Here is an 11,811-nt window from a genome sequence, read left to right as displayed (position 1 = left end):
ACCTACGTGTAGCACTAGAGGTCTCGATAAAAAAATGTCCAATTCACGCGTATCTCATGCCATAAATTCGAGAAACGGACTTATCTCGAGAATGAAATAAAGGCCGACGCTCAATGCATACGATTGCGTGATAAAAAGAATTTTGGTGTCGTTTCCCGGACGAATACTTCAGGCCAGCATTTCAGAGATTTTATGCTATGACGGTTTCAGTCTCATGCATGATTTGTGTGCAGTGCTCCTAAGATTTTGTAACTTTCTGAACATTATTTAACAACAAATAAATACGTAATATTTAGAATTCGTAAAGGGCTTTGGCATTTTCTACTCTTGAAAATTATTCGCTTTAATTTTTAGGCAGTTATAGTAATTACTTTTCCATCATAGAAATTACGGAGGTCAAAAAAGGACAGATTCACTCGCAAAAACTGTAACCAAACACCATTTAGAAATAATAACCAAAATTAACGTAAAACTGCATACAATATTTCAAACATTTTTTACTTTTAAATCTGTTGAAATGATGGACTCAAATCGTAGAACTCTAAACATATATCGAACGGAAGGTCATTGTAAACAGGAAGAAGGATAAGATAAAACATTAAAGGGGATGAACAAGAAGAAGGAGCAGGCAGGTAGAAGATAAAGAAGCTGGTAGGAGGAAGATCTCGGGAGAGGAGGATGAATAAGGGAAGTAGAGAGAAGAACATTTGTGCTGTGCTTTCTCTATCTAGATAGGTGCTTTCATGGGTAAGCCAGAAAAAGAAGTGCCCTTTTATCATATGCAGTCCAATTATAGAAAGCATCTGTCTAAAAGACGACATTGGATTCGATTAGGGTTTCGTGCCTTTAAGAATAGCTCTATCATAATACCGGCCATTTACATAAATAGAAGCATGGTCAGGATGAGCTCGACTTACGAACGCGGTAGTCGAACTTTGCATAATTTACAACCGCTGTGGTTCATGTACCGCATAAGCGCTCAAAAGTTCAATATGGGAAAATCACGAATATGCTCACATGAAGAGTGAATCAGGTTACGTTAGTGGGAACAATAAGGCTCAGTTTCATACGATCTCGATATCCACCAGCAAAGATTCCTGGTTCCGGTACGCCAACGTGTGCCGGAGCAGCTTTGAGCAAATCAGGAATGCAAATTCTCCCAAACCGCAAACCCGCGTCAGGCCGTAAAAGCCTCCCGACTTCCGCAGTGAAGCGCAGCGAGGTAAATGAATTATAGTTCAAATAACTGATAAATTCCACTGTTTGATGCAAATAATGCTGCGCGCGATTGACGGAATATCAACAAAGTTCCGTCGCCACCAAACTTCGCCGTGCAATATTGCATTTTTCACGCGGTGTTGCGAATGTTTCTTTGTAATAAACATGACGAGACAGGATAAGACACTAAGGAGATCAATCCCGGAATTCCCCGACTTCAGATCGTCACTTTCCGGCCAAAACATCACAAGCGCCATGCGACGTTTAAAAATTTCCGCCGACAATTAGGCTACATTTTGCAATTTGGAACTGTAAATTCTAGCCCGGTTTAAAAACAACGTATGTGCAATTACTTTCCCTATGCACGTAAGTGTTTTTCCAGAAGAGCCAGAAATTATAGTTCTAAATTGCAAAATGAAGTCCAATTTATTTTCTTACAGAGACACATTTCCACGAAGCTGTTCGAAAACTGCACGGAACTTTCTTTATGCTGCCGATAAAATTCAATGACATTTTCGAGCAGATTGAACCAACATTTTCTCTGTAAAACATTAAATGGCGGCGGAAATTTTCGAACGTCGCATGGCGCTCGTGATACTTTGGCCGAAAGGTGACGAGAAGTGTTCAAACTGGAGTGCGTTATGACACAATGATTACCCTAGAAATCCTCGCAAATTTTGACTTTCAAGCGAGAAAAACACGACAGTCCCTGCGTATGAAACCAAGCAAGCATATTCAATGAAAGCAATGGCTAAATTTAAAAAATTATGAGAAGATTTTTTGATGAGAAACTAACTTATTTGATAGAGGGTTCGATTCCTGTAACTATTGTATAGAGAATAGTGACTGAAAAGTCGGACTTAGAAACAGGCCGAGAGAGGAGTTTGAGATGACGAGAGATAACACGTTTTTGAGCTAAGGGGATCCAACGGAAGAAAATGCTTGGATACTGTCAAACATTTTCAGCGCCCTGAATGTGCAATATACATATGAAATGTTCACAGCACACTACTAGAATACGGAGGGAGTAAGAAAGGAATTCGGCAATGCAGATGATCGACGGAAGCGAATTGTGTACGGTGATTGTTCAATCATTTCAGCTACCCTCATCCAACTTGTTTGCCTTACTTAGTTGAGTGTCCAATTCAGAGGCTCAAAGCTTACAGAATATGTAATACATCGATTCGTTGCTCCGAGTTCGATATTGCCATAGGGAGGATTCTCGAGAATTATCATGGTCTCATCATCAGCGCTCTCTAGTGCAGAGATAGCCTCAGTTACTGTAGTAATTGAAGGCCTTTGCGAAGTTATGCGAACAAACATTATCACTGCACCGAGTGGCTTGTTGACATGCATTCTGCCGACTAGAGTGCCTTATTTTGGGCTGAGTGAGTATGCAACCCACATCAAATAATCGCAAATTTGGCGAGGAACCGCAGTTTAACGCATGACTCTGTCTTTCCAGAATTGATACTAATTTTGTCATTTCTATACTGCCGTCTAAAGCATAAACTCTGTAAATCCATTCTAAATGTTTTCTATTTTTTTCGAGATGCTTGAAGTTTAATTACAAGAAAACGACAAAAATTCATAATTTTTTGAAGATTGTTCGTGACGCACCGTTGAAAATTCAAATTAAGGAATTAGAGCACTCTGGTGATCAAGTTTTTATGTAACAGAGCAGTATATGTGTGGATGATGATGACCAAATCTGGGATGGATTTGAGGTGTTTTCGCTTTGGATGGTAGTATTAATGTTTCTTAACATTTTGCGTCTATTCCATCTGTGTATTTCTCAAATTCATAACTTTCCGCTCTCTAACTTTCAAACTCTCCTTAAGGTTTAGTTTTTCAGTTTTTGAACTAATGATACAAATTCAACCCCTGTAAGTTGTGTTACAGTTAATATTTTTTAAATTTTTTTAAAAGAGCCTTTTTCGTCATTTCCCAAACGAAGGAGCGTATCTCCACCCCTCGGTTGCACAATATTGGACGTATTTCTGTCAAACGGAACTATGTGCATTAAGACATGAGCCCTGAGACCCATAAGAATATATGCATAATAGAGCTCACGTCATAGTGCACATAGTTCCGTTTGACAGAAATACGTCCAATTAATCCAAATAATCACCTTTTTTAAAGGAATTTGACTGTGCACCTTCTGTGAAAAATTTCTCTGGTTTCAGTGTGTAATCAGAAAAAATGCAAATTTAAGTTAGATTCTCCCTCTTTCATGGTGAAAATACACTTGGCAAATGAAAATTTCGCAACGTTGAAATTTAGTCACGATCTTTCGTATGAGAAGAGGCCGTGCTAAGGAAAAACACCGTATGAGCATTTGAGAGTTGCCAAATTTCCTTCGATAAAATGTTTATTTTTGCGGAAGGTTATGAATATCTTTCCTTGAAACTTTCAGGAACTTCAAGTAAAATTGCGAACAAAATCATCTGAAAAATTGGAAAGAAAATATTCATAAGTTCACCAGGAGATTCGTGTTTTATCAAAGGAAATTTGGCAACGCCTGAAGGTTCATACGGCGTTCTTCCATAGCACGGCAGGGTACCTGACTAGATCCAAAAGGAAAGGAGGGATAAGAAGTGAGAGTTGAAGGAAAACTACTGACCGAGCATCTTGAGGACCCTCTGGGAGGCCTGCTGCTTGCAGCTTCCAGGTCTCCGGCGGAGGTCGTTAGCCTCGCTGGAGTTGGCCGAGGAGGCGGCGTTGCGGCGCATGGAGGCGGAGCGGCGGAGGCGGAGCCCGATCAAGGCGTAGAGGACGGAGATGAGCGTCATTGGGAAGAAGAAGAAGACGAAGGTGGAGAACTCGAAAGAGTGCTCGAAGAGGATCATCTTCACTTGGCAGGCGGTCATCTCCTCGCCCGGCTCCGCGGAGAGCGTTGAGTGCGTCGGGTCTTGCTCCACGATCCCGAACTGCAGCGCCTGAAACACATATACACGGTTTAGTAAACATGTCCATATTCATTTGTGGATCCAGCAACTTGGCAACACCGGATTTCCTCCATTTAAACCTATGGATATGTATCGATTCTTAAAGGGGCCAGGTGCTCCGACAAGAATCAATTGTTTAGCGTAGGTATGAATGGAGGAAATCTGGAGTTGCCAAATTGCTGGATCCGCCTCTGAGATGATACTACTCTGTGTTACTTTTTGTGTCGGATCAAGACAAAGGGCTTGGTTGCACAACAAAATTTTGTGTTAAATTTATCCAAACCGTAGGTTACCCTGAGACATCGGATCATGAGGAAAGTGTTCTGGGGCCGAATTTCGTCGGTTCGAGGTGCAACATCCATCGGTGAGTCTAAATCGCACCACCGGCCAATCAGAAGCCAGACTTGAGTTTAGTTGAGACTCGTCCTGAGTAGGTATATTTAAGGACCAACGAAATTCGGCCCCTGCCGAACTTCATGTTTCCTTGTTGTCCTTCAATTCTCAAGGGTCGAGCGCAGATGTGGTCCAGATTCAACACAAAAATCTGGTCGCTTTGACACAGGGAAAACTAACACACAAAAAAGAAACCAATAGCTTGTGTTTGTGTTACTTCGTGTTTTACTTCCCATCTCAAGTATTATTAGACGCATTTAATTAAAACCAATTAACTCTGTAAATTGTAACCCCGCTCAACGCTATTTTTTTTTGCAAAATCAATTTGAAAAAGCGTACTAATTTGACTGTATCTCTTGTGTGAAATAGATCTATTGTTGCAGCCTCATTCGTGAGTCGCCAGAAAATAGGGGAGGAAAGGGGTTGAAAAGGATGGGGGTTCGAAGGGAATCAGACGAGACAATTCTGGGTCCTGCAGTGCAATTGACAATGACATCCTGCAAGCTGAAACGAAGCGTTAAGTGGATTTGCTTCGGTTTCCTTGTTTACCACGAATCATTCATGAGTTCCTAACTCTCGTCTCCTGCAACTGGCGGAAGTTGCGTAGGTCAAGACAATGAGAACCAGTGGCGAGACAAGGTAATAATCGACTATCGATATTTTCTCATTGAAAGCTATCGTAAAGAATCGATTAAAACAAAAATCATGATGATCGATTCTTTTCTATAGGTTTAAATGACCGATCAATCGATTCATCGCAAAACACGCCACGCCACTGACGAGAACTCAACCTGGAAATCCGTTCATCGTCGATTTTGATGTTCCGACGAAGCCAATTTATCAATGGCTTCTCACCAGTAATCCTCTTTGATTCAACCGATACTGTAAGTTCTTAATTTAATACATGAGCTGCAGGATTGAATTTAGTAGAGAGTCACATCAAGATTGAGACAAGAGGTTTGAAGTCTGGAGGGTTGTCCGTTAACGACGTCAACTATCTCGATGGGGGAGGGGGAGATTTTGCGGGCTCTGACACGTATCTGAAGATGTGGGAGGGGGTAGTCGCGAAATCTGACGTCAGGCTAAAATCGGAGTGAAGTACTCATATTTAAGCAAATTCCGATCGAAAATGGCAATGAATTTTCGTGAGTAACGGGGGTGGAGGAGTTAAACCGAACCTGACGTTAATGTTCAAGGGAGGAACTTTTTGATGATAATGGTAAAAATAATTATACAAAAATGACAAATTTTTAATTAAAGGGGAAGTTACCGGACACAATGACAATTAGTTACTAATACATATATTACAGTTACTGATATTAACATTCTACTTTTAAAAAACGCTGGTATTACTCTCATTGAATCGGTTTTTGTTAGTCGGGTGTAAGTCCAAAAACTCATTAACCTCAAGGCCTAGATACACACGGCGCTTAATCGCCACAAGTGAAGGACGAAAGCCAATGGAGAGCCTTGATTTTGATAAATCGACGTCAATGGATCGAAATCAAGGCTCTCCATTGGCTTTCGTCCCTCTCTCGCGGCGATTAATAGCCGTGTGTATCTTATCTAGGCCTTTAGCGTCCTGCGTGATCAGCGAAAGACAAGGCTCATGATTTTTTGGGTTTACGCCCGTCTAACAGAAACCGATTCAATTTAGGATGCTATCTTTTTTTTTTTTTTATTAAGGCCGGTTTTTTGCCGGTTACTTGGCAGTGGAAGGCTTACTTGAGGTATGGCGAAGACGAGGGAAACGGCCCAAATGCATAGGATGAGCTTGACTGCTCTTGAGAGTTTTGAGAGGGTGCGAGCGAAGAATGGGTGGCAGATGGCCACGTATCGCTCCACCGTGAAAGCCGTGATCGTCAGCACCGACGCGTTTGTCGACGTCTCTGCCGCAAGTCCGCGCAGCTTGCAGAAAGCTTCCCCGAAAATGTACGGATATCTGCAACAAAACCCACATTTTCTCGTAGAGTCGTTAAAAAAAAAAATACATGCGAAAAATATACTAAAAATGGTTAAAAACTGCTATAAGTAAAATAAAAGAAGCATGAGAAAGAACGTTTTAGGCCAATTATATGCCGCTTCTCAACTAGAACCAAAAGCGCAAGTCAATATCTGTATCCTTCCGCGAGATGTTGATAAGTACCTATAGTTTTCGCCCATTCTGTATAAAAAGAGAGCCTTTCTCGGAGTAGCGACGATTCGTGAGACAATGTGAGTGTTAACGTCTGGGTGCAACTATTCGAACTCTTAGGATGTCCGTGTTGCATGTACGAAAAATTGAAGGCGCTTTACATTTCCTTGTCCCTACCGTGATATCCGGGGCGAAGCGCGTAGAGCCGAACGGATAAATCGATAGTGAAACTACTAGACCTAGTATTTTTCGAAATCTGATTGTTAAAATTGAGAGGCAAAGCTATAGACAGAGATGACATAATGAGTATGGCGCGATCCGATGGTTAATTTGGTTGGTTCCTATAGGCTAAGGGGGTAAATTATGGACGAAGGGTGTCTCGTGAGTTGCCGTTCGTTAGTCTATACCTCCTTTGTCTATTGCAACCATCCGCTGTCACCGATAGGATCCCTCCGTATCCTTTTTGCCTTTTTTGTCTGTAGCTTTGTCTTTCAATTTCAACAATAAACCCGCAGTTCTAGCATTTTTTTAGTTGTAGCCAGGCTTCAAGGCTAAACAACACAGTGCGCGGTGTGCAATTTGAAGTTAAGTCTCGCGTTCCACGCAACGGAAAATAAAGTGTTCAATGCTTCCGAGACCCGCTCGAAGGGTTTGTGGGAGTTCGCTTGCCATGAAAGAAAAGGAGGGGGAAGGGGGAAGGTGGGCAAATTGTTTGGGCGCCGTTACGGTGGTACATCTCTATACCCGTGAGGTTTGCTTTCGCCATGCTTCGAGTTATTAATCGTCTCAGCGTCTGGATTTGATATTTCCGACGCATTTCTTATCAACAATAACCACTGAATCTTGTTTTGGCGTCATAACTTCGCCGAGGATTCTCCCGAAGTGATTAATTTTTCCTCGTCGCGGTGCCCGTTTTGTGCACGAGAAGAGTTCGCGATGTCATTCACGATTCGGTTCGCGGATTGATTTTTCTAGGAATTTAATGGATATGACTTGAGGTATTATCACGAAGGGAGTTGCAAGAAGTTTAATGAATGCCGTTTTGGTGTTATAGCTAGCCCTTAGATATTTTTTACGTCTTATCCTTATGACATTAATTAGGTTTGAGCAAAGAGCGCAACACTTTTCACCGATATAATAAGGTAAAATTGACAGTAGTTGGTAGAATTTTACATTGATTTTTTTATACGTTGATTATTACATTTATGGGAACTTTTTTTATTTGGAACCTTATTCCCAACGAAATTCGACATTTCGATGTGTTTTGTTGTACTCAGTTTTATTTTTATTCTTTCTTTATTATTTTTCATGGGAAAGGAAATTTACTTGAACGCGGACAGGTTTATGAGATATAGTTCCTCTTTACTCAATGAAAGAAGGCGAGTGAAATTAGAGAGGGAGCTAAAATCTGGCAGTTGGTTCCATTTTTTCCAAAATTGAAATTCAATTCAGTAATTTTAATCTAATCTGCGGATAACTCTAATGGACGAAAAATACGGCGCATTCATTCACTATTTCCGCTTACAGCCGTCGTGCGTGATGCATGTAGTCGCTCTTACAATTGAAGACGTTTTGGCTACCTTTTCTGTCTTGCAGATGGATCTGCAGACCGATATAAATCAAATTTCCTTCCGTCTTTTGCATGCGCTGGGTGCAGAGTGGGCATTTCTTGGTTGCGGTGTCTCAGAATCTCCGCTGACATTTCATCCGTCATAATTAAAGTAAATTGTATACATTCTTTGAAACTCTTACGGAATTTCCCCCATGATTTTACAATGCTGATAGTGAAATTTCGCAGAAAATGTACTGTAATACATATAAATCATTAGTAAAAATTTTGAGACACCAAGAAATGATTTTTCTGCACCCTTCGCCTCAATTTAACCCATGCAAAACTCGGTTGGTTATATTTCTACACGGGAAAGAAAAAGTCATGGGCTATATAGACATACCGTCCGTTCCGGGCTCAGAAGCCAAAATTCCAGGTGCTGAAGTCATAGTTTCGATTGCTCCGGGTGCTACGCCCGAAATTTTCAGCCTCTGAGCCCGGAACGCGGACATTACGTTTATGCAGCCCGAAAGTACGGCTTCCACGGTCGGCGTTTTTTTTTCAGTGTAGCGTGCGTTAAACCTGTTAAAAGACTGTTTAAAGGATGATGATCTTCGGACTTACTTCGACCAGACCATGTAGATCTCCTGCGGGAGGCCGGAGACCAGGAGGAGGAGATCGGAGATGGCGAGGGAGAAGAGGTAGAAGTTGGTGGCGTTGTGCATGCTCTTGTTGCGGGCGATGACGCAGCAGGTGATGACATTGCCGACGGTGCCCGTGATGAGGATCACCCCGTAGATGATGGTGATGGGCACGACGATGTAGAGGGAGTCCCGGCGGGGGTACACCGAGCCCACCCCCGCCCCCACCTCCCCTCCGACGACGCCGACCCCGACTTCGGTCCCGTTCGTCCTCGGCTCAAGCGCGTCCATCCCGCCCCGACCGGGCGCCCAATCACAACCTCACATCCTGCCAACAGGTCCCGTTCAATTTATAAATTAAATACATATTTTAGAAGTAAGGATGAAAAGAAACACAAAATATGGGTACACGGAGAAAAAAACTTCGTGCGTGGGACCCGAAGTTTGGGTCATATATGGATCTCTGAAGTTTTCGGATTGAGCATCTGAACACTTTAGGTCTAGCTGTCGAGGTTCGGATCACACATCTGAAACTTCAGTTCTTACATCTGAAGTGCTTCAGATGTGAGAACCGAAGTTTTTCGGATGTGAAAACCGAAGTACTTCAGATGTAAAAACTGGAGTTTCAGATGTGTGATCCGAACCTCCAAAATCCAGATGGACCTGAAGTGTTCAGATGCTCAATCCGAAAACTTCAGAGATCCATATGACCTAAACTTCGGGTCCCACGCACGAGGTTTTTTTCTCCGTGTAACCAAGGCTGAAAATACATAATTTAAAGGCCGCGAGGGTCCTAGTATCATTGATTTTGTAGACACACCATAGATTATGAAAACACATTTGGACGTATTTCTATCAAACGGAACCAAGCGCCATAGGGGGTGGAAGGAAGAGGGGGGCTTCGATTGGCGGGTGTTGCGGAACGCGCTGCTCGTTCCGTCTTAGATTCGCAATGCTTTTCCATGGCGCTTAGTTCCGTTTGACAGAACGCGCTATCCGGGATTCTAAAATCCTCAAAAGGAACTCAAATTGGCGCTTAATTCTATTTAACAGAAATACGTCCATTTAATATTCGGTTAAGTGAAGGTAATGTACACTCGGATTGCATTTTTCATAAAGAAACCAGGAGCATTGCAATGTTGCTAAGATTGTGCAACTTCTTTTGACTTGGAAGAAAAACCTGATTATCCATTATCAGTTTCTATTTTATTCGCTGAAAACTGTAAATTTAAGACAAAAATTACTATGTAAATTTCATATTTTTTCACGATTTCATCAACTTTATTGCGAAGGACGAAGTCGCACAATCTTAGTATCATTGCAATCATTTTGGTTCTTTTTGCAAAATGCAATCTACTTAACGTTCCTTTTTTCAAAAATTCAAAGAAAAGAGACACCTCAACGCGCGTTGATAACATCAAGAGGAAGCCGAGGATATTCAACCAATCAGACGTTGCGAAAGAGAGCGGGAAAATATTCAAAACGCTGACCAGGGATGGCCGCCGAAATATTGACACTTCTTACAGCGAAACACGTATATAAAAACATAATTTTGCTGTGCTCGCAATGTTAAGGAAACCAGCCGTTATTAGGGAAAGAACGCGGGTTAAATACGGCGTGGCGCGGCGCAGAGATACAACTTTTCGAGCTCGATGGATGTCCGTGTTGCATTTGCAAAATTGTAGGCGCTTTGGCGCGAGGCGCGAGCTCGCGATGCTCCGTTATTTGCTGAAAACGAGATGTCGCTCGGATTCCGCAGAATTACTAAACACCAAGGCCCGATTATGTCTCTTCTATCTTTGGCTGTGTTTCTCACGAGCCCTTGAAGTACCACTCCAAATAACTCAAACACGGCATAAAAATAAAGCAATCAGGGAAAGGGAGCGAGCTGATGACGGCGCAGAGATACAACTATTCGTGCTTGATGGATGTCCGTGTTGCATCTGCAAAATTGAAGGCGCGATGGTGCGAGGCGTAATATCGCAATACTTCGCTCTGAACCATGAATGAGGTTTCGTTCAGATTCGGGTAAAAAGTTTTTCTCCTTTTTTTTTCGAAGAGAATGTTTTTTGTTTTTTTTTCTCGCGTGCAGTTCTCTTCTTGAGCACAGCCGCAATGGAAAAAAAGACACATTGGATCTAGAGTCCAGACTCTTAAAAACATCGACAAGAAAGAAATAATCTTGATTCAATCGGATTTTTGCTTAAATCAAGAACCAAGCCTCTTAATTTGAGCGGGTTTTCTTTTGATTTAAGCAAAAATCTGATTGAATCAAGAGTATTTTTCTTGTTAATGTTTTCAAGAGTCTTGACTCTGGATCCGATGTGTTTTTTTTCCAGTGCGTGTAACACTAATTTTTTTACATATTCTTTGGAGCCTCTTGATCACGATTCACCACTTAGACGGAGACGGGCCGGAACCGGACCAGATGTTCCCGGGAACGCCGTATTATTTTAATGCGGCTTCGGGCTTCCTGAGACCCGAAAGTTTTGACAAGGCGGCGGCGGTGGAGGGTATATGATAATATCTTGAGGCGTCAAAGTCCCTGGTGCGAACGGGCCCTCTGAGACTCAGCATAATATCTCCTCTTTATGGAACCGCACTATTAGCCGAACTTCAGCGGCACATGTTGTAGCCACAGGGGTATTTTTATCCCTTTCTATGCCGAAAACTAACAGCGTTACCCACTGGAAAGGCTGAAATGGAGTCCTTGTTTACTGCGGGGATTTTGGATTTTATTTGAAATTTCATTATCTTACCTTCCGTAAAATTTAGCAAGAAACACGATAAAGCCACTGGTTTTCTCTAAAATTCACTTTCAAGCTCTAAGAAAGCTCTCACAGTCAAGACTGCAATGTAAAAGCATTCCGACCTTATATTCGAGAGTCCACCAACTACCGAAGGATGACGATGCTCGTATAATTTTTC

General features: G+C 42.1%; 1 protein-coding gene across 6 annotated transcripts in view; it reads right to left on the bottom strand.

Moving 5' to 3' along the window:
• LOC109043939 (pyrokinin-1 receptor) overlaps positions 1–11,811 on the bottom strand; it is a 107,682-nt gene that overhangs the window by 58,024 nt on the left and 37,847 nt on the right. For all 6 annotated transcript variants that reach the window (XM_072298203.1, XM_072298205.1, XM_072298206.1 and 3 more), the window contains 3 exons: positions 8,867–9,211; positions 6,285–6,501; positions 3,842–4,157 (listed from right to left, as the gene is read on the bottom strand). In XM_072298203.1, coding sequence (XP_072154304.1) covers positions 3,842–4,157; positions 6,285–6,501; positions 8,867–9,174 — 841 coding nt within the window. In that variant the 5' untranslated portion in view covers positions 9,175–9,211. The remainder of the gene's footprint in view (positions 1–3,841; positions 4,158–6,284; positions 6,502–8,866; positions 9,212–11,811) is intronic.

This window comes from Bemisia tabaci, chromosome 3 (assembly GCF_918797505.1).
Source record: "Bemisia tabaci chromosome 3, PGI_BMITA_v3".
Taxonomy (NCBI): domain Eukaryota; kingdom Metazoa; phylum Arthropoda; class Insecta; order Hemiptera; family Aleyrodidae; genus Bemisia; species Bemisia tabaci.
The sequence above is the reverse complement of the archived record's forward strand: the minus strand, read 5'-3'. Positions and strand labels throughout refer to the sequence as shown.